Source organism: Microcaecilia unicolor, chromosome 3 (genome assembly GCF_901765095.1).
Source record: "Microcaecilia unicolor chromosome 3, aMicUni1.1, whole genome shotgun sequence".
NCBI lineage: Eukaryota > Metazoa > Chordata > Amphibia > Gymnophiona > Siphonopidae > Microcaecilia > Microcaecilia unicolor.
In genome coordinates, this window is record NC_044033.1 from 224979990 (window position 1) to 225003208 (window position 23219).

A 23219-nucleotide genomic window follows, 5' to 3' on the forward strand; every position below is an offset into this window, starting at 1 on the left:
CCAAAGAGCAGCTTGCCTTTAAAAAGCAACTTAGCCAGGCAGGACTTAGAGGCGTGGTCCGCAGACCAATGTTTCAGCCAAAGCCACCGCCGCGCAGAGACTGTCTGAGCCATACCTTTAGCTGAGGCTCTCAAGACATCATACAGCAAGTCTGCCAAATAAGCCAAGCCCGATTCCAGGGCCGGCCAATCAGCCCTCAAGGAAGGATCCGAGGGGGAAGCCCGCTGCACAATCGTCAGGCACGCCCTGGCCACGTAGGAGCCACAAACTGAGGCCTGCAAACTTAAGGCAGCCGCCTCGAAGGTCGACCTTAAGGCCGCCTCCAATCTTCTGTCTTGGGCGTCCTTTAGGGCCGTGCCACCTTCCACCGGCAACGCCGTTTTCTTAGTCACCGCAGTGATTAAAGAATCCACGGTAGGCCAAAGAAAGGCCTCACGTTCACTTTCAGGCAAAGGATAGAGGCGGGACATAGCCCTAGCCACTTTGAGGCTCGCTTCCGGGACATCCCATTGAGCCGAAATTAAGGTGTGCATGGCATCATGCACGTGGAAGGTTCTAGGCGGGCGCTTCGTCCCCAGCATAATGGCGGAGCCAACAGGGGCTGAGGGAGAGACGTCCTCCGGAGAGGAAATCTTTAAAATGCTCATGGCCTGCATTAACAGGTTGGGCAAATCCTCTGAGCGAAAGATCCGTGCTGCAGAGGGGTCATCCGCTCCATCCGAGCGGGGATCCGTCTCCTCCAAGGAATCCCCAAAGGACCGTTGGGAGAACTCAGATACGCTGCCCTCATCTACATCAGAGGAAACAGCGTCCTCTAAGGCCTGGGAATCCACCCGAGGGCGTTTACTTCCGGGGGCCTCAACCCCTTTATCGGACAAGGGAGAAGGGGCAGCGTTCTGCATAAGGAAGGCCTGATGCAGCAGCAAAATAAACTCAGGGGAGAAACCCCCCAGACTGTGCACTTCAGCAGCCTGGGCCACAGCCCTAGACGCACCCTCAACCGGCGCTCGTAAGAGCGGGGGAGAAACATGCTGCGCATCCAAGATGGCGTCCGGCACGACACTCCGCGAAGGAGCCGCGCGGGAAGAACGGCGCTTAACTTTAGCCGCTTTTTTGCCGTCGCCCAAATCAAGGACGGCCATGGCATGAACGTCTCCCAGCTCAAGGGCGGTCCAAGAAGAAGCCGTCCGAGCAGAGTGGCCGGCCAAGATGGCGGAGGCGAGCAGCGGGGGATGGGCATTTATGGCGGGAAAAACCGCCGCACCGGAGGAAGACCCGGGACACTGACCGGCCTCCGAACTGATACCCAACAAGGGCGAATCAGACTTTAATACCCCCGCATCCCCGCTAGGAGCGCACACGCGGTCCGGGGAGCGATTCTTCGCGCCCTCGCCCTCCGACGCCATAGACCACGTGGAGATCAATCGGGGAACCCCCTGCCCGCTATAATAAAGGTAAAAATTACCTGCTTCTCGCTCCGAGCTGTAACGACCTGGTGTCCCAGTGAGTAGCTGCAATAAACGTTTAAATAAACGTCGAAATAAACGCCTTTAAGGACGTCCAAATTTTTTTTTATTTTTTTTTTAACGGAGCCAGCGGGAGGGGGGAGAAAAGGAGGGACCTGGCGCCACCAGGTTTGCACTTGCTCAAGAAGAGCCCTCAACCCCAGGCACTCAACAAAACCTAAAAATTAGGCTTGGAGGCCTAGCCAGAGCTGCTGCTGTGTGTGACCACCACCTGCTGAGATAGAGAACATACTGAGGAGTTTCCGGCAGCACATGACCACATATAGGGAGGCAAAAGGATTGCTCTCTATCTCCACCTGCTGGTAGATGGACACAACCCACCAGTCTATGGATTGATCAGCATGATGATATGGAAATTTAAATTAAAGCAATCCCTGATTTTAAAAAATAAAAACCCGAATTTACACAATTTAAAAATAAATAAATAGAAATTTTAGGTTAAAAAACCCCTTACCTTATTGTAGAATTTCTCCTCACTCGATGCCTGACCTCGGTTCCGGTCCCGCACGTCCTGGCCCGAAAACGGATTCCAAAATAAAAAAGCACCGAAGCCGGCCCCAAAATTTAGGCCCCGGCTTCGGCCTAGACGCGAAGACGCACGTCCGCGATATGTGCAAGAGGCGCGCCGTTTTTCCCGTCGGCCATCTTCTTTAGCGCGATCCAGGCCCTCTCCCCCATCGCTGCCCTCTGCAGCGCTCTTCCGGCCATTTCAGCTGGCCCAACAACTACCGCCGACTCTCCTCTTCACCCCTGGGGAACAGACAAGAAGAAGTAGGCAAGTAGACATCTTGTAGTCCGAGACAGCACGCTGCAGTTCCCCTTGAGAAAGCCAGAAGGGCGAAACAGGCTCCTGTTGGGGTGTGCTTGTCTGACGGCATTTATATATACAAGATAAGTGTCTGTTCATATACTTAATGTGGTAGTAGCTAGCAATAAGTAAAAATGAAAAAAAGAAAAAATTGTTAATTGATAAAAAGTGGTTAGCTACTAGAGAAGACCAGCGGAAGGATGGTGGGTTCAAGTCTATGATTATAAAACCACAGCAGTAACATGAAAAGTAGCTGCGATGTCGAAATGAGACTGAGCCCTTAAACCTCCGATACACTGGTACTCCCAGTAGTTCTCTACTATGTTTGTGAGTGTTGACATTAGTACAAGTAGAGTACAGCTGCATTTGTTGGCAGTACTCTATAAATAAGCAGTGGATTTTCCCCAACTCCATTTTAATAATGGTCTATGGACTTTTCCTTTAAGAAGCCATCCAAACCTTTTTAAAGCCCGCTAAGCTAACAGGCATTAAACCGACCTCTGTCACTCTCACTGTATTGCTGAGACCTCTCCTCACATTCATAGACTCTGATCCCACCTCTCACTCTCACTGTGCCACTGAAACACCCCTGTCATATTCACAGGTGTTAACCTACCTCTGTCACTCTCACTGTGTCAGAGAACCCTCCTCATATTCAACGGCTTTAAACTGACCTCTATAAGTCTTACGTTCTCACTGAGCCAAGTCCTACCGTTCACAAACTCTCATTGTCACTTACACCCTCCCTCACATTCACTGGCTCTAATCCCACCTTTCCAGCTGCTAATGAAATGTCATTCATTTTTTTGAGTATTCTAAAATTATTTTATTGTCATTATGAATTTTTTCCCCACTTATTGTTTCAACAGTACATTTTCTTTACAAGGTTAGTCTAAGTTTGGAAAATCAGATCACAGATTGTATATAGTGAACCTGAACAGCACAGCTCACAAGTAACACTCTCTGATTCTCCTTATCCAGATCTGAAAAATCAACTCCCAGATTATATATCAGACCCCTGAGTCCATCTCACTCATTCCCAGTCTGGCACTGGGCGGATTCTCAGAGCCCCCGCATTTGTACCTGCTTTATTGAGACCAGGACTGAAGAAAGGCCGGAGTTTCTCAGTGAAGGTGTTGGTGAAGGTGAAGAGATGAGATTTATTATATGCATTGTAAAATGAGACCTTTCCTGCCTCATAGTCCAGGAAAATCCCCACTGCCTGGGGTCTCACACTCAGGGAGAGCAGGGTGCCAGGGGTGGTGCAGGCCCAGTATTTATCTCCCTCCATCAGTGTCACTGTCCAGTATCCATTACTAGGTGTAGATATGATAGCCCCCTTCCTGTTCACAGAATCTTTACAAACCCCCAATGTCCAAGCAGTCTTGTCTCCCACCTCCACCTCCCAGTAATGTCTCCACGAGGTGAAGCTCTCACACCCCAGGACATTGACAACAAAATCAAATCTCTGGGGATTGTCCGGCAGCTTCTGTCTCGTGTCTCCGTGTCTGACACTTTTCAAATCCTCAGTCAGGATGAGATTGAGATGAGCAGTTTCAGGATCCAGAGTCACATTCACTGCAGGGAAGGGAGGAGAAACATTAATAAACATGTGCAGATATTTCTCATTGGCTCTTCACATACCCACCTCTGCTCTCATTGGTAGGTTCACGTATTCAATGAGAGACACTCTGTTATTGGTTATCATTCACTGACAAACTTACAGAAAAACAATGTTATTGGTTAGCATCTGTAATTTTACCCCATGGAGCTCCTCTACTGAGCAAATGAATGAAATAAAGATTCTAATTGGCTGACTCACTGACAGGCTGCATAAAACAAGTCTCCTTATTGGTCCCTCACGTTCCCATAGCACAGTGCGGTAGTTCAGTTCAAGCTCACTCAAGACTCAACTCTCACTGATCCCTATAGGCTGCAGACAGGTTGCCAATTGGGCAGTTTTCCGCGACCCGCTGCGGGAAATTTTTGCCCGCTGCGGGTCGCGGTTTTTTGGGCTGGTTTTTGTTTTTTTTTGTGTGGTTTTTGTGCGGTTTTTCGGGCCGTTTTGGGCGGGGCTACTGATGTTTTGGGCAGGGCCAATGACGGAGGAGGCGGGGTCGATGACGGCGGATGCGGAGTTGATGACAGCGGGGGCGGGGTTGATGACGGCGGGGGTGGGGTGTGAACTTTTTGGGCGGGTTTCAGGGCCAAGTACCTGGCAACACTGGCTGCAGTTCTGGTCTTAGAGCTCCTATAACTGATGAATAATTAGTATAGAATCTACTGTGGGATTTATTAGCTGGGTTTGCTCCCCAGTTTTTTCCGTTTTAACTATTTCCCCATGTCAGATATGTTTTGAACAGTTATTTGTATTCCTGAAGCCCCTCAAAGATTAAAAAAAAAAAGAATCACATTATTACATGATAAATTATTCCACACTCAGGATGTGTCTTTTTGGAGCAATGATGCCAATCAATTATGAAAGTTTAAGATTTTCCAAAGTAAGGATTATACAAACTATTATAAAAACACATTCTTGGTTTTATCGGCCATGTTTCTGTGCAGTAGCTTTCTACAGAAAAAGAAATTAACCCAATTTTACATGTAAATTACAACACAAATATATGCGCCTGAGCTGAAACTGCTGATCCTGTAAAATTTCTTCTGTCATTTATTTTCAAAGGGGGCGTAGTCATGGGCGGGCCTGGACGGGCCCAGGCCCAGCCAGTTTCCCTCCAGGCCCGCCCAGCCAACGTCCGTCCCGTCCCGGGTGTCAGCAGGTGGGGAGGGGGGTGCTCTGCTGGCACTGCAGTCCCCACCTGCCTACCAGCTCCATGATCGACAAGCAGACGACCCTCGTCTTCCATCCGGCACCGAGCCTTAAAAAAAAAAAGGGAGAAACGCCTCGCATCTGCTGTGCGCTGCTGTAAAGCAAGCAGCAAATTGCTTCGTCACATTGGCACTTCCTCCACTGTGTCCCACCCTCTGATGTAACTTCCTATTTCGGCGAGGGCGGGACACAGTGAAGGAAGGGCCGACGTGACGAGGCGATTTGCTGCTTGCTTTACAGCAGCGCACAGCAGACGCAAGGTGTTTCTCCGGGTTTTTTTAAAGGCTCGGTGCCGGGTGGAAGACGAGGGTCGTCTGCTCGTCGATCATGGAGCTGGTAGGCAGGTGGGGACTGGGTCGTGCAGGGGGGCTCAGATGGGATGTCGGGGTCGGGTGGGGTTCAGATTTATAGTATTTAACTTTTAAAGTTCATGATGGTGGTGGAGAAGGAAAGAGGAAATGCATGCCCACCCAACCTACCCACTGACCCACCCAAAAATTACATTCTGGCTACGCCACTGGCGCACACTAATTCCATAAGAGCAAACTAAATGTGCACTAAGCTTTAATGAAAAGACCTCAGTCTGGTGGAGTCCTCAACAAACTCATTAGTGTTTAGACTTAACTTTCAAGGACGTGCATGTGACAAATTGGACTCCGATCCTTCAAAGACCATGGCTTATGTTTAAATCATTTTTATTAGACAGCAGAAATAGACTCATACATTTATACAGTTATTTAGTGACTAGTAAAAGAGGCCCATTTCAGAGCAAATGAAACGGGCGCTAGCAAGGTTTTCGTCACCAACACCCCCCCCCCTCCCTCCCTGGCCAACCCCTTCGTTGTTCTGCCATTGCTCCGCCCCCAATGTCATGACGTTTGACGCGAGGGCGGGGCCCGGAGCGATTCCCCCCCCCCGCCTCCCTCCCTGCCAACCCCTTTGTTGTTCTGCCATTGCTCCGCCCTCGAGGGCGGGGCCTGGAGCGATTTTGGTGGCTTCACCACCACGAACCTTAAAACCTTTTTGAAGGAAGTCAGGGCTTGGCTTCGCTGACGTCAGTGTCCTCAGAACGTTGAGGGTGAGTTTTATTATAGTAGATAACAACCAAGTCATATATCAGATGGAGTCTAATCGAAAACCAGATATAACATGAGGAACTTTCTCTTAACACCCCTACCCCCAACCCTCCCCTTCCCCACCCTGGCACAATTAAAAGTTCAAAATATAACCTCTCCCTCTGGAAGGCAAGGAGAGCCATAGTGGCTCCCACATGTCTCGGAATCGAGAACCCGGTACACTGTCTAGTTTCACCACCCCACACTTATGCAACTAAGGTCTTGTGACCAGCAGGAGGCCAAGTGTGTATAATCTAATTCTGAAGTTGTGTCTTTCAACTGCTGGTGATGACATTTTAATGACACCGATTGTTGTGCACCTAAAGAATATGCTTCCGAAGTCACATCTTCGGTCAGATCTGTCCATTTCAGGGATGATAAGATGTAGTGTTGCAACTGCAAATATGCAAATTGGTGTCCCAATGGAATACCATATTTGAGCTGTAGGTAGTCGTAAGGTCTAATATGTCCCTCCTCATCAACAACCTGAGCTAAATAAATAATCCCTTTTCCCATTGACTAAATATACTACTCCCTTATCCCGGGGGAAACTCTGGATTATTACATATAGAAAGCAAAGGTGTGATCTTGGCAGAGAGGTGATGTCTCCTACACAGCCAGCGCCAGGTAGCCTGAGAGAGTGTAATAATGGGTGCTGCTGAAAAGCATGCGCCGGCAATCTACCCCAGTGTGCAAAAGTTGGCTGAAATGAATGTCTAGAAATAAAATGGTCTCTAACGTTGTTAGTGAAAATTCCGTGGTCCCCAGGAACCAGTCATTTATGTGTCTCACTGCGCATGCATTTGTTAGATATTGTAGGGGGTTACTGAGAGGACGGTCACAAGGAAAGCGAGAGCAACCCAAGAAAGCGCGGAGGAGGCAAGCACATGTCCCGTATGAGCAGGGAACTCGCCCCCTGGTGGGTAAAAGAGTGGGGGAAGGAAGGGATAAGGCTAGGAACTAATGGCCCCATAATGCATCTGACCCAAAACAGTACGGGCAAGCAGTGGGGGAGGAGGAGCAGGATTGGGAGATGAGTTCCAATCAGGGTGATGATGAACAGCTGGGGGAGCCTGAGTGGGAGGAGGCGGTGATGGAATGGGATAAAGTGGAAGGGGAGAGGGAGGAGGAAGGAATGGAGATGTCTGCTTGGGCTCAGTCTAGAGGAGCCAAGGTGAGAAGATTGCTGGCCACTGTCTTTCCTAAACTAAGTGGTATTGGAAGAGATGAATTGAGGCAGCTGGGGAAGAGGCTGTGGCAGGAGTGGAGGAGTGGCCTAGTGGTTAGAGTAGTGGACTTTGGTCCTGGGGAACTGGGTTCGATTCCCACTCTGGGCAAGTCACTTAACCCTCCATTGCCCCAGGTACAAATAAGTACCTGTATATCATATGTAAGCTACACTGAACCTGCTATGAGTGGGAAAGCACGGTGTACAAATGTAACAAAAAAAAAACAACCCAGAGATTGAGGCAGAAGAGAGAGTGAAACTGCTGGCTGAGTGGAGAAAGTAAGATAATACTGAATTGCTGTGAGTTATTTGCAGTAGGCTAGGAGGGGAACCCGCCTGGCTCACTGGGAACATTAAGAAAGGGTTAATGATTGAAATGTGAACTTTATGCTGCAATTCAGAGAAGGAATCCTTGTGTAACCCTGTGAATATTAACAAGGGTTAATGTTGAAGGAGGAAATAGCATCATGTATTGCAAGAAAGATGAACTGTGTTGTGTGAAAATAAAAGAGGAATTCTTTTAAGATATGACTGAAGTCTTTGGTCATCCTTCGGGAAAATACTATTCATAAAACCACCGTGAGGGATGCCTTAATGAAAGGAGGATACGGAGGTGCACGTCAGAACAGAGAGTTGCCCGAGGCAGACGGTGCAGGAGTCAGTGTTGGAACAACCTGGCTAAACAGGGTCAGCCATGGCCCAGGAGTGGAAGGGTGACCTGCTGACAATATCTGCATGCCCCCATATTCCCTGGGGTTGAAATCATCACCAACAGCAGCCTAGGCCTCTACCCCTGCAGAAGTATTCCCAATGCCCTCTCCTCCCTCTTTTTTAGGAATAAAGGAAGCTGCTGGAATAAATATCATATTGAATAATGCAATCCGTCCCCATAGTGAAAGAGGTAGGGCCTGCCATAGAGCCAGTTTCCACTTGGTTACCTCAAGAAATGGATTAACATTAATTACATACAAGGAGGCAAGGTCTCTCGGGATCATTATCCCCAGATATTTCAGGGCTGCGTCCTCCCATCTAAGTGGAAACTTCCCCTTCCAGGACTATCGCAACCCTTCATCCAGCGCCAACGCACAAGATTTATGCAAGTTAAGGGAAAACCCTGACAGGGCACCATACTGTCGCAAGATTCTGAGCGCGTGAGGAAGGGAAACCTGTGGGTCGGACGAGTAATACATCATCCGCATAGGCCAGAGTCTTGACTTCCTGAGTCTATCTACTTCTCTATCTACTTATTTCTATAGCGCTACAAGGCATACGCAGCGCTGTACACCATACACAGAAGACAATCCCTGCTCAAAAAGCTTACAATCTAGATAAGACAGAACAATTAAGGGTAAGGGAATAAAGAGGTGAGGATAAAGGAAAGGGTAAGCGAGTTAGGAGTCAAAAGCAGTGGGTTTTGAGTTTGGACTTGAAAACAGCTAAAGACGGGGCTAGACTTACAGGCTCAGGAAGTCTATTCCAGGCATGAGGTGCAGCAAGATAAAAGGAACAGAGTCTTGAATTAGCGGTAGAGGAGAAAGGTACGGATAAGAGAGATTTATCTACAGAACGGAGTACTCGAGGGGGAACGTAGGGGGAGACAAGAGTGGAGAGGTGCTGGGGAGCGGCAGAGTGAATGCACTTATAGTCAATAGGAGAAGTTTGAACTGAATACAGAAACGGATAGGGAGCCAGTGAAGTGATTTAAGGAGAGGGCTAATGTGGGCATAGCGACTTTGGCTGAAAATGAGTCGCGCAGCAGAATTTTGGATTGATTGAAGAGGAGAGAGGTGGCTAAGAGGGAGGCCAGTGAGTAGTAGCTTACAATAATCGAGACAAGAGGAGATAAGAGTGTGGATAAGGGTTTTGGTAGAGTGCTCAGAGATGAAGGGACGGATTTTGTTGATGTTATAGAGAAAGAAACGACAGGTTTTGGCAATCTGCTGAATGTGAGCAGAGAAGGAGAGAGAGGAGTCAAAGATGACCCCAAGGTTATGAGCTAATGAGACAGGAAGAATGAGAGTGCCATCCACCAAAATAGAGAAAGGGGGGAGAGGAGAGGTAGGTTTAGGGGAAAAGATGAGGAGCTCGGCTTTGGCCATGTTAAGTTTCAGATGTCATTGAGACATCCAGGCAGTGATGTCAGATAGGCAGGCTGAGACATTGGTCTGGATGCTGGTTGAGATTTCAGGGGTGGAGAGGTAGATTTGGGAGTCATCAGCATAGATATGGTATTGAAAGCCATGGGATGATATCAGAAAGCAAAGGGAAGAAGTATAGATGGAGAACAGGAGAGGACCGAGAACAGAACCCTGAGGTACACCGATAGGTAGAGGGATAGAAGTGGAAGAAGATCCACTAGCGTGTACACTAAAGGTGCGAAGCGAGAGGTAGGAGGAGAACCAGGAAAGAACAGAGCCCTGGAAGCGGCGGATAGATCAAGAAGGATGAGGATAGAATAGAGACCTTTGGATTTGGCCAGGAACAGGTTATTGGAAACTTTACTAAGTGCAGTTTCAGTTGAATAAAGAGGGCGAAAGCCAGATTGGAGTGGGTCAAGAACAGCATGAGATGAGAGAAAGTCAAGACAGCGGCGGTGAACAGCGCATTCAAGTAACTTGGAAAGGAAGGGGAGGAGGGAGATGGGTCGATAGTTGGAAGGACAGGTAGGGTCAAGTGAAGGCTTCTTCAGGAGCAGTGTGACCACAGCATGTTTAAAGGCATCAGGAACGGTCGCAGTGGAAAGAGAGAGATTGAGGATATGAGAGATAAAAGGGGTGAGAGTAGGAGAGATGGTGTTAAGAAGGTGGGTAGGAATGGGATCAGAGGAACAGGTAGTTCGTTTTGAGGAGGAGAGAAGATGTGATATTTCTTCATCAGTGACCTCAGGAAAGGAGGAAAAGGACGGAGGGGTTGAGGAAATAGGGGAACGGACAAGGGGAGGGACAAGGGGAGGGAGAGGTGGGGGGTTTGGTAAGAGAATTCTAGGTTAATCTTCTGAACCTTATCGTGGAAGAACTCAGCTAGGGTTTGGGGAGATAGTGAGGGGGGAGTTGGGGGTGGAGGCACCTTGAGTTTAGTGTGGCGAAGAGAAGTCGAGGGTTTGAGCCGAGAGAATTAGTCAGCTAGATGTAGTAGTCCTGTTTGGCAAGCAAGAGAGCAGATTGGAAGGAGGTCAACATGAATTTGAAGTGTGAGAAGTCAGCAAGGGCAAGAAATTTAAGCAAGAGGCATTCGGCAGAACGGGTACAGGAAAGTAGGTAGCGGATTTTAAGGGTTAGCCAGGGCTGGGGTTTGGAACGTCTTATAGGACGGGGCATGAGAGGTGCAAGAGTGTCTAAGGCAGAGGATAGAATGGTATTGTAGGAAGAGATGGCATCATTGACAGATTTGGATGGTGTAGTGGTACAGAAGAGGTTTGAGACATTGGAGGATAGGGTAGTAGGGTCAATGGCCTGGAGATTCCTAGATAAATTGGTTAAGATTGGACGGGATTGGGTGGGAGGAAGTTTAAGTGTGAAGGTTATTAGATGATGGTCACAAAGGGGAAGATTTGAGGTAGAGGAATTGGAGGGAGAGCAGTTATAGGAAAATATAAGATCAAGACAGTGACCATTTTGGTGGGTAGGGGAAGTGGAGCATAGTTGAAGATTGAAGGAAGATGTTAAGGTGAGGAACTGAGAGACGTAAGAGTTGGAGGGATCATTAACATGAATGTTAAAGTCGCCAAGGATGAGGGAGGGAGAGGAAGAATCATGAAAGAAGGAAAGCCAAGCATCAAAATCACTGAGGAAGGATGAAAGGGATTTATCAGGGGGACGATAAATAACTGCTATCCGAAGAGGCAAAGGAGTAAATAGGCAGACGGAATGGACTTCAAAGGAAGAAAAACAGAGAGACTGAGGTGGCAGAAGAGATTGAAATTTGGAAGAGGACGAGAGTAATAGACCAACACCACCACCACAGCCAATAGGGCGAGGAGTATGGGAGAAGAGATAACCACCATGGCAGAGGGCTGCAACTGAAGCGGAGTCATCAGGGGAGAGCCAAGTTTCAGTTATCGCGAGCAGATGGAGGCTACGAGCAATAAAAAGGTCATGGATATAAGGAAGTTTGTTGCAGATGGAGCGGGCATTCCATAGGGCGCATGAGAAGGGCAGAGAAGAGGGGGGGAGGAGAGAAATAGAGATGAGATTGGAGAGGTTACGGTGCGACCTGTACAAATAAGATGAGGGTTGGTTGGGGGGACCAGAATTAGGATTGATGTCTCCGGCAGATAGAAGAAGAAGGAGTAAGAGAGTACGGAGGAGGGTAGGAGAAGAGTGGCAAAGAAGGCGATGAAGGCGAGATGAGTTCAAACAGAATGGAGAAGGTAAAATGGAGGGAATGAAGTGTTGAAGGCAGAAAGCAAGGAGGGAGGAAGAGGACAAGAGAGATGGTGAGGTAGTATAATGAACGAAAGGGCAATGTATAATTGTAGTGCATAGAGGTTTTGGGTGGAGGAGTAGATTGGGAAGGGACAGTACTAGGAGGAGAATGTGAAAAGGAGCCATGTGAATAGACTCAGGCAGTCCTAGGTGTCAGCTAACAGTCACAAACAAGGTGAGGCAGTTGAGGCTGAAGGCTGGAACAAAGGAGTCAAGGAGTCCCCAAGCTCACATCTCGAACCTCCGCAGTTTTGTTCAAAAGGCGAATTAGAGACTCTAGGGAGATATCAAATAAAAGGGGAGACAGAGGGCAACCCTGCCGTGTTCTATGTTGCACCACAAAGCTTGTCAACCTACCTCCATTAGCCACTATTTGCGCTTCTAGGCCAGCATAAAGTGCTTTCAGTGCCTACAGAAACCATTCGGGTAGGCCTACCCATCCAAGCACCTGGAATAAATATCCCCAACCTACATGATCAAATACCTTAGCAGCATCCAGGCTAACCTGCATAGCAGGGGTATTATTTTGTGTACAATGTGTGATGGATAAAAGTATTCTCCGAACGTTTAATAAAGACTGGTGATAATCAAGTAAAGGTCCCACTAGGGAAAGTTGTAAGATTTTATAGAATTCCCCACAGAACCCATCTGCCCCGGGCGCTGAAAAGGGTTTCAGTCCCTTGATTGCTCGTTGAACCTCTTTGGCTTGTAAGGGGGCCTCCAGCGTCTTCACCGCCTCCTCCATCAACTTAGGCATCCCTGCCATAGACAAAAAGCCACTCACATCACTCCTCTCCAGTGGAGGAGTGGCCTAGTGGTTAGGGTAGTGGACTTTGGTCCTGAGGAACTGAGTTTGATTCCCACTTCAGGCACAGGCAGCTCCTTGTGACTCTGGGCAAGTCACTTAACCCTCCACTGCCCCATGTAAGCCACATTGAGCCTGCCATGAGTGGGAAAGCACAGGGTACAAATGTAACAAAAAATAAATGTCTCTCTCTTATATTTTCGAACCTATGGAAGCGATATTTCTGATATTTATTTATTTATTTATTGCACTTGTATCCCACATTTTTCCACCTATTTGCAGGCTCAATGTGGCTTACAAAGACCTGTTATGGCATCGCCATTCCAGGATAAACAGATACAGTTGGTGTTTCAAAGATATTAAGAATGACAAGAAAGCTAATCAAACAGTTAAAGAAAGAAGACATTCAGAATAAGGGTGGAGTGGTGAAATGTTATAGTTAGTTATGGGTTCTCATGGTGGGCCATGTTGAAGAGATAGGTTTTCAAAGATTTGTGAAAGTTAGTAATTTTGTTAATTGTTTTCAAGTGAGTTGGTAGTGCATTCCACAGCCGCGTGCTCATGTAGGAAAAACTAGTCGCATGTATTAGCCTGTACTTTAATCCTTTACAGCTGGGGAAGTGTAGATTAAGAAAAATGCGGGCAGATCTTTTGGCATTTCTGGGTGGCAGGTCCACAAGGTCTAGCATGTAGGTCGGGGCATCTCCGTAAATGATTTTATGAACAATCGTGCAGATCTTGAACGCGGTGCGTTCTTTGAGTGGGAGCCAGTGTAATTTCTCTCTTAGGGGTTTTGCACTTTCATATTTTGTTTTTCCAAATATGAGTCTGGCTGTGGTATTCTGGGCTGTTTGAAGTTTCTTGATGGTCTGTTCTTTGCAGCCAGCGTAAAGTGCATTGCAATAGTCCAGGTGACTTAGCACCATTGACTGTACCAGGTTACGAAAAATGGCCCTTGGGAAGAAAGGTTTTACTCTTTTGAGTTTCCACATAGATTGGAACATATTAGTTGTATTCATCACGTGGTTTTCAAGTGTGAGATTTCGATCAATGGTAACTCCAAGAATATTCAGGGTGTTTGAGACGGGAAGGGAAAAGTTTGGGGTGGTTATGGTGGTGAATTTACTTGTGTTATGTTGTGAGGTGAGTATAAGACATTGTGTTTTTTCTGCATTAAGTTTTAGCTGAAATGCATCTGCCCAGGATGCATGATTTGGAAGCTTTGGTTGATATTGTTGGTGATTTCCTTTAGATCATGTTTGAACGGGATGTAGATCGTAACATCATCTGCATATATGTATGGATTGAGGTTTTGATTGTCTAGTAGCTTGGCTAGGGGTGTTGAAGAGGGTTGGTAAGAGGGGGAATCCTTGGGGGACTCCGCATTCAGGTGTCCATGGGGCTGATGTCGCCGTGTTAGTTGTTACTTGGTATGATCTTGTTGTCAGGAATCCTCTAAACCAGTTGAGAACGTTACCTCCAACTCCAAAGTATTCCAGGATGTGTAGTAGTAATCCATGGTTGACCATGTCGAAGGCACTGGACATGTCAAATTGTAAGAAAAGTATGTTGTTGCCAGTTGCTATTGTTTGTTTAAATTTATTCATTAAAGTTACTAGTACTGTTTCAGTGCTGTAGTTCGATCGAAATCCTGATTGGGATTCGTGCAGAATTGAGTATTTATTTAGGTGGTTAGTGAGCTGTTTTATCACTGCGCCTTCCATGAGTTTGGTTATCAGCGGGATAGATGCTACTGGGCGATAGTTGGTTAGGTCACTTGTACTTTTCTTTGCATCTTTAGGTAACGGAGTAAGTAAAATATTTCCTTTATCCTTTGGGAAGAGACTATTTTGTAGCATGTAGTTCAGGTGCCTCGTGAGGTCTGTTTTGAATTGTTGGGGGGCAGATCTTATAAGATTACTAGGGCAGATGTCTAATTTGCATTGCGACTTGGCGTATCTTTTGAGCGTGTGTCAAAGTTGGTCCATGATCGGTCTGCTGGATATTCCCCAGGTATTGGGTCTAAACACTCAAGGAGGTTCACATAATCAATTGTGTTGATGGGTATCATGAGTCATAGCTTTATAATTTTCTCTTTGAAGTAGTTCACAAGATTGTTTGCTGATGGGGTGTCTATGTTGTTAGATGTAACCGGTGTGGTATTTAGTAGTTTGTTTACGAGTTGGAAGAGTTTATGTGTATCCTTGTAGCCTGGTCCAATTTTAGTTTTATAATATGATCTTTTAGTTTGTCTGATGGTGTATTTGTATTTTCTTTGTAGTCGTTTCCAATCGTTGAATGTAGTCGTCTTTTTTCTTATTCCATGTTCGTTCTAATCTTCTGAGTTGTGTTTTTAGTTATTTCAATTCTTCATTAAACCATGGTATTGAGTTTTTTCTATGTGAGCTTCTGGTTTGAAGTGGTGCTATGTTATCTAATATGATTCTGCATCTGTTATCCCAATCATGAAGATATTGGGTTGAGTCTGTAGGTGCTGTTCATTCGTTGTAGAATTGTTGCCAAAATATTAGTGGGTCTATTTTGCCTCTCGTGGTGTAGGTTAGTTGTTCTTGTTTATGTTGTGAATCTTTTGTTCATCAGTGAAGGGAGAGGTTTGCTTTGTAGTGGTCGGACCATGGTATGGCTGTCCATTTTGTATCGTTTAGTGTGAGATTTAGTTCTGGTGAGAATTTGTATGTAATGATGTCTAGTGTGTGTCCTTTCATATGGGTGGGTTGCATGTTTGGCCAGTGAAGCTCCCACAGTTGGAGGAAGTCCTTGCATTCACACACGTTTGTTAGGTTAGTATCCTCAAGGTGAAGATTAATATCTCCTACTATAAGAAGGTTTTGGGTAGAAACACATGTGTTCGATATGAGATCCATAAAATGTGTTTGGCAGTCTTGCCAATTGCCTGGTGACCTATAGAACAGGATAAGGTTTAGGTGGTCCTGTAGGGTTGGGTGGCTGATTCTGAATGAAGCAATTTCAAGTTGGGGAAGTATGGATTCGGCTGTTGTGACGGTGAATTGGGATCTATAGATTATAGCTATGCCTCCTCCTCTTTTTCCATTCCTTGTCCAGTGGGAGATTTTGTACCCTGGAGGACATAGCTCTAAAATTATGGGATCTTTGAGGTCATGGATCCAGGTTTCACTTATAAATAGAAAATCGAGATTGTTTGTTGTGATCCAGTCGGTTATTGTCGTAGTTTTGTTAACTGTAGATCTGGCATTTATATAATTCATTTGTATTAGTTGGTGGGGTTCATTTGGGGTCGAGGATGTGATGATTTTTATTAGTTGTCTATCCTCTTGGTGTTTAAGTTTGTTGTGTCCCTTCTTTCCTTTCTGTTGGTTGTTTCCATAGGTGGTAGGTTTTCCATTCCATTTATTAATCTTTTGGGTAGGTGTGTTGTTTTTGGGTTGTGTGTATGGTTTATGCAATGTGGGTAAATTATTGTCTGTAAGAGGGGTTGTCAGTGCATGGTGGATTAGGGAGAGACAGTAGATGATTAGGAGTAATTTATTAGTGTTCATGTTGGCATTAGTGTAAGTTAGTATTCAGCCATGCAGAACAGTGGTGATTGATTAAAATTTACAGTCAATCTTGTAGTTCAGTATGCATACTTACAATCCGTAATGCTATTCAATGTACTGCAGAATGGAGCTGAGGAAGTGGTTAGGGTCAGTTTTGGCAGTTTACAGACTTACAGTTCATTATAATGCTATGAGGTGTATAAGGCATTTAAAAGCATTTAGAGGTTTAAAGTCGTCAAACCATTCAGTAATACAGTAGTACAGGATTGCAGTACGTACGGCGTCTGAGTTCACAGTATAGTCCTACTACAGTTCAGTATAATGCTATAAGATGTCTTGAAAGCGTAGAGTCGGCGAACAGGACAACAGGTCCTACTACAGTTAAGTATAATGCTATAAGATGCATAGTAAGCATAAAGTCAGCAAAACAGGACAATAGGTTCTACTACAATTCGGTATACTGCTATGAGCTGCATAGAAGGCATAGAGTTATCATACAAGACAGTAAATCCTACTACAGTTCAGCATAGTGCTGTAATATGCATAGAAAGCGTAGAGTTAGCAGCTAAGACAGTAATTCCTACTACAGATCAGTAACGTTCTATGAGATGCAAAGAGAGCATAGAGTCAGCAAGCAAGGCATTGGTCCCACTACAGATGTAGATAAGGCAAACTGATGCTTTCATTGTAATGCTGTAAGAAGTATGGAAAGCGACCACTTTCCCATTTTGAGTCGCTTTGGTCCTATGCTTTGGCGATACAGGCGCCACCAGGTGGGCAGGACGCGATCTCGTGGGTTGTTGGGCTTGAGGAGTTTAGGCCGGAACGGGCCTTTCATTCCCTGTGGCTGGCTTACTTGCTATGTTCTTTAACTCTGTTGGTCTCCGGCAGTCTGGGCGCTTGGACAATGCTTTGCGGGCTTCGCATGGACTCCGCGTGGGAGATGCCCAGATGTTTTCCCTTTACTGAAGGCCACGGCTTCCTGGTTTGGCGGCTCCGCCCGACCTCCGCGCTGACCTGGTCGGCGGGTAGCTGCCTCCACCGAGGGCCACTCCAATTCAAGATCCGGATGCGAGTTACTCAATACTGGCTTGTCGCCTCCATCCGACCACACTCTGATCGGGTCGGTAGGCAGCCGCCTCCACCGAGGGCCACTCCAGTCTCGTGGTCCACAGAGGCTGGCTCGGTCCCTGGCAGCAACTCGTGCGGCAGGGCAGTGCCGCAGCTCTGGGTGGGAAGGAAGTCTTATTGGCGTTCGGTGGCAGCGGTGGGAGCTTGGCCAGCAATCAGCCGCATGAGTGATCGGGTTCGCGTGATCGTCGATCAGTCAGCGGCTGACTAATGTGGCTGGAGCTGCGATCGATCCCTATGTCCGGGCCGTTTGGATCGGCACCTCACGGTGTGCTCTGAGGGAAGGGTTTGGAGGTATTTGGGCTAAGCTAGGGCCGATACTGGGAGACCTGTATGGTCTGTGTCTCATAAATGGCAATCTAGTTTTGGATGGGCTAGAAAGGGTTTACACAGCAACTTTTGTGGCTGGAACATGAGGACAGTTCTGGACAGACTTTTACGGTCTGTGTCCCGCAAATGAGATGAATAAATAGGCTGGAGTGGGCTTTGAGGGCAACTCCAGCAGTTGGAACATAAGGATAGGGCCAGGTGGACTTCTATGGTCTATGTCCCAGAAACACCACAGAAAGACCATAATCAAGTATAGTAATATCACATTCATTGTTGATTTAATCATGAATTGATAATGATTGTGACTATTGGGCACACTGGATGGACCGATCCAGTTTTTATCTGCTGTCATTTACTATTAATCCTCTCTGCTTCCAGGCTGATGCGCACACCTCATAAGACATAAGCAAGAGCATCAGATGTCACCTGACCTACTAGCGCGTGCATGTGGTGATCTCTTAGCACACAGTGCCAGTGAATCAGAGAAGTCTTATATGTGCGCACCAGAGTGTTCCAGCTTCCGTTCCTTCCTTGCCTGCAGTGCTGCGGCTCAAACCCAGAGACTGAGAGAGCTGAAAGGAATTTTTTTTAATGTACCATTAAATTCTTGTCAGTGAGGACAGGTTAAATTCTTGCGGGGACGGGCAGGGACGGGTAAGATTCCCCATGGGGACGGGCAGTGATGGGATAGATTCCCCACGGGGATGGGCGGGGACGGGTTAGATTCCCCATGGGGACGGGTTGGATTCCAGTGGGGACGGGTGGGGACGGGTTGGATTTCTGTCCCTGTGCAACTCTCTACTCCAAATCGAGGATTAGGGTAGCGTTGTGGCGCGGAAAACGGAGCGGGGACCCCGGAGCAGTGCTAAAACGCAGCTACCGCTCTCAGCGCATCACGTGACCCTTTAGACCATGGCTTAATAAATTGATTACACTGGTCTACAAAAAAAACCTTTTATTCTGTAACAAGAACAAAACATACATTTTCTGGAAGATAATTCTTCCCTGAATCCAGATCTCATTTCAGAATCTCTGTATCAGCCTCAGTTTTCATGTGATAATGGTTTTTGTACATGCTTGTGTCGGCGTATGTAGCTATTATATGTATCTGGCAAAATGACACGCTTCTGCTACAAGAGTTCCAAAAAAACTGTGTCAGTTCACAAAGAAATCAAAGATATAAGCAACATAAGAGTAAAAGACCAGTAAAAGATCATTACAAAAGACCATGTCACCTTCCTTGGAGAAATATTCAGAAAAAATAGCATGTCAGTCACGAAAAACACTCACTTTCGTATCGCAAGAAAGAAGATTCCATCCTTTTAATTTCGAACCTAAAAGCTCAGCCTGTTGCTTCAACAAATTTAAATCACGAACAAGATCGTTGAGATCCCCTTGTGTCAAAAAGTGGGGCACATTTGATTCACAGAGGTCCTAAAATGATGGGTCAGTATGCATATCCCCTTCTCTGTCTTCTGCATGTTCGTCACTGTATTCATCTTCACTCACTATCAAATTCTCAGGAGGCACTGGTACTGGCAATTCTTCACTGTGACATACAGGTCTTATAGCAGATGGTAAGTTAGGATATTGCACAGTTTTCCTTCTTTTCGAGGTGATTCCTGCTATTTTTGTCAGACAGAAATAACATTCTGTTGTGTGATCCGTTGGTTCCCTCCAAATCATGGGAACAGCAAAGGGCATGCGACGTCTTCCTTTTAACCAGCCTGTCAGGAGTGTAACACACATCAAACAGCAAATGTGGGGAGCCCATTTGTGGTCCTGTTCACCAACCTTACACCCGAAATATAGTTCGTACCACTTTTTTACAAGAGGATTAAGTTTTCTTTTTTGCGATTTCAGAGTAAACTCTCCACAGATATAACAAAAAGAATTTGGGCTATTTGCACAGGTACGAGGCATTTCTTCTGAAATGACACAAAACACAAACCTTCACAAACGTAGAACTACAATCAGTCACTTCCAACAGCAATTGTTGACTGAACTCTCAATGCTGAGATACAGGTGGCAACTGACGCAACAGAACGTGTTTGAACATGTTCGAGCATGACTCATGGGCAATGTTGCCAAACCTCCCTTATTTCCTGGTGGTGGCTTTCTAAACTAAGGGTTTTGTATTGTAATTCCTAGTATATTTCAATTGTTTTTCCAACAATTACAACTGCTGAATTAAATTAATCCACAGCAGCAGGGCCGCCGAGAAACTTGGCCGGGCCCGGGACAAGGCCGCCTCACCCCCGCTGCAGCCCCACCCCCGAGGTTGCCGCTCCCCTCCCCCCTCCCAGGTCGCCGCTGCTGCTGCTGCTCCCCCGAGGGCGGGATACAGGGAGGGAAGGAGACCCAAAGGGAGGAGTTCCGCCTCACAGGGAGGTGAGAGGGAGAGTCGCACCGCACGGTGATTTAAATACAGGGGGCCGGCCCGGTGGCAGACGATCAGAGGGCGGGTGGGACTGGGCCCTGGGGATTTTGTCCCCCCAGCCCCCCCTCTCGGCGGCCCTGCACAGCAGGGTACCAAAATACAGCGTTTTCAAGGATTTTTATAAAAAGGGTAGCGTGTCACAAGAAAACTGAGCCCGATAGGCAAAAACTGATTTCATTTTCGAATTCAGCACCCATGACTTAGCAAAGAACACCATTCACATTCTTTGTAACAAAAATGCCTTAATTCTTTAAGGTGCCACCTGTGTATCATTTCTGTCACATGACACAGTTCTTGTCCTCTGACTGTGTCATGTCTCACTGTGCTGTGACTGCCAGCTCTGATCACCTCACCTCAATTATTAAATCTAATTTTTATCACTCAGTAATTTTGCAGTGACTGCAGCAGGGGTGAACTGACCATTTGGGCAACCGGGCAATGCCCGAGGGCCCAGAGGCTCTGCCCGGATGCCCGCTGCATACTACAGCCCTCCCCGGTCCTACCTCTAAAGGCACACTGCTGGTGATCTAGTGGTCTCTGCGAGGGGGACGATGACACGTGTTCTTTCCTGCCAGTTGCACTGCCGCTATTCCCCCTGCCTAGCACCTACTTATTTTATAAATGGCAGCCGAGACTCCCTGCGTAAGTCTCGCAAGACTACAGCGGGAAGTCTCGGCCGCCATTTTGAAAACACGGCAATGCTGGCAGGCGGGGGAATAGCGGCAGCACAGTGGGTAGGAAAAAACATCCCCCCCCCCCAGAGACCACTAGTCCACCAGGGCTCTTCATGTAGGACCGGAGCAGCGGGGGTGCCAACTGCAGCAGTGGGGGGGGGGGGGGGGGGGGGGTAGCAGCACGGCATAAGAGGGGTCTGGTTACAGTAAATGTCATCTGCCATTTGGATGCCCAGTCCCCCAGTCTCGTAATGTCCTCTTGAAATTTTTCACTATCCTCTTGCAATTTAAGAATTTTGTATAACTTTGTGTTGTCAGCAAATGTAATTACCTCACTAGTTATTCCCATCTCTAGATCATTTATAAATATGTTAAAACCCAACGGTCCCAGCACAGACTCCTGCGGAATCTCCCTATCAACACTATCAATCCTCCCTGTTTTCTATCTTTTAACTAGTTTTTAATCCACAGTAAAACAGGCGTGAACTTGTCAAAAATGCACATTGTTAGCCCGGTAAGTTTTGTGCATCGGGCCCCTCGCAACATGCATTGGTGAATATCGGAGAAGGATACATGCAAGTTTATTAGAACTTGAAGCAACTGGCATATAAGTGCCTAATTGAATCATTGAACCTACACCATTTTGGGGAACATTTTTCAGCAAATATGGACATGAATGAACAATAAGAAGTGGCAATTGTTATGGAAACTTTCCTCTTACCAAACAAGCTCGCAGAACTCTGGGTTCAAATCATATAAAGATCTTTATTTATGAATCAATCCTACATGTAGGGAGACCAATGGACATAAGGAAAACTCAGTCCACAGTCTGACAATAATGATTAAAATGAAACCTTAAATAGCCAAGAATACTGTTATCACACAGTCACCATGTGCTTATAGTTCTGGTTAACAAATAAGAAGAATGAAAATATAATGATTCATTTTCTTGCCCTTCCAGCTACTTCTTAGATAAGGCACATAAACCTCCTTCATTCCCTCAGTTAATTAAAATATTCCAAACTCCTGAGGTGATTTAGGCCTACTTCTTTGCTAACAAACTAGTTAGTTATAAGCATGACATATATTTGACCTTTCTTCTCAGTGATTATATTCTACAGTAAGGTCTGATACAATTCTATTATTGTAAAGAATGTAAACTTTATAACAAATTAAGCATAATCAATATATAAACAGTGAACTCCATTTAAGTGCACGTCGGATAAGCGTATGCTGTTTAACTGCATGCCGTACTTTGGTCCCATTTTTGGCACCATCAATTTCTATGGGGACAAACTTCGGTTTAGCGCACCACTGATAAGTGCAAGATTCACTTATATGCATGGTTCAAGACCGCTCCTCTGCAGGAAAGACTCCGCATAAGCGCTCGCATGGAATATGAAAGCCGATTGGTGTGTGACAACCAACAAGATTTCAAATTTACTGTCTCTTTAAGTGCCACAGGCAGAATAAGTGAAAGAATGTTGTTAGAGTGTACACCGGGGTCGTTGTCGTCGTCGCGGCGGAACTGTAAGACTAACACTGGCTGAACGAATAGAAGTTCTTTAAAAATCAGAAAACAAACAAAGTCAAGCATCTATTGCTAAATAATATGGTGTCAATCCCAGTCAAATTTCACGTGTCTTGAAGCAGAAAGACCAGCTTCTGGAAGACTGGCAAAACAATACAAATCCACAACGGAAACAAAAACAGGCGGCAAAACCTGAGGAGGTAGAAGATGCTCTTCTTTGGTAGTTCTCTCGAGTCAGGAGCAGACAGTTTCCTGTCAGTGGTCCACTGCTTATGGAAAAAGCTAACCAGCTAGCTGAAAGTCTTGGACTAACTGAATTCAAAGCCACTGTTGGATGGTTGGAAAGATGGAACGAGAGGAACAGCATAAAATTCAAGAAACAGCATGGTGAAAAACAAGACGCTGATGACTTTGGTGCTGAAAATTGAGTTGTTTCAGTTCTTCCTACCATCTTGAACGAGTTTGCACCTCATGATATTTTCAATGCTGACGAAAATGGTCTCTACTGGCGAGCGATTCCTGATGGAACACTTGCATTCAAACATGCCGAAACTACTGGAGGTAAAACATCGAAGGACCAACTGACGATCCTCCTTTGCTGCAATATGGATGGGAGTGAGAAGTTGGAACCCTTCGTCATTGGAAAGAGCAAACAGGCCCATTGCTTCAAGAAAGTTAAGGGACTTCCTGTGTCATACGAGGCTAACGCAAATTCATGGATGACTGGGGAAATTTGGAAGCAGTGGGTAAAGATGTTAGACACTAGAATGCAGGCACAAAAGCGTCAGATTTTGCTGCTTTGTGATAATTGTGCTGCACACAGGGATGATGTCAGGCT

General features: G+C 46.3%; 1 protein-coding gene across 1 annotated transcript in view; it reads right to left on the reverse strand.

Annotated features, from left to right (window-relative positions):
* Positions 1–3168: 3168 nt before the first annotated feature.
* The window catches only part of LOC115464979 (E3 ubiquitin-protein ligase TRIM39-like), a 43922-nt gene continuing 23871 nt past the window's right edge, over positions 3169–23219 (reverse strand). The window contains exon 7 of the mRNA XM_030195373.1: positions 3169–3912. Within this exon, the coding sequence (XP_030051233.1) occupies positions 3368–3912 (545 nt within the window). The 3' untranslated portion in view covers positions 3169–3367. The remainder of the gene's footprint in view (positions 3913–23219) is intronic.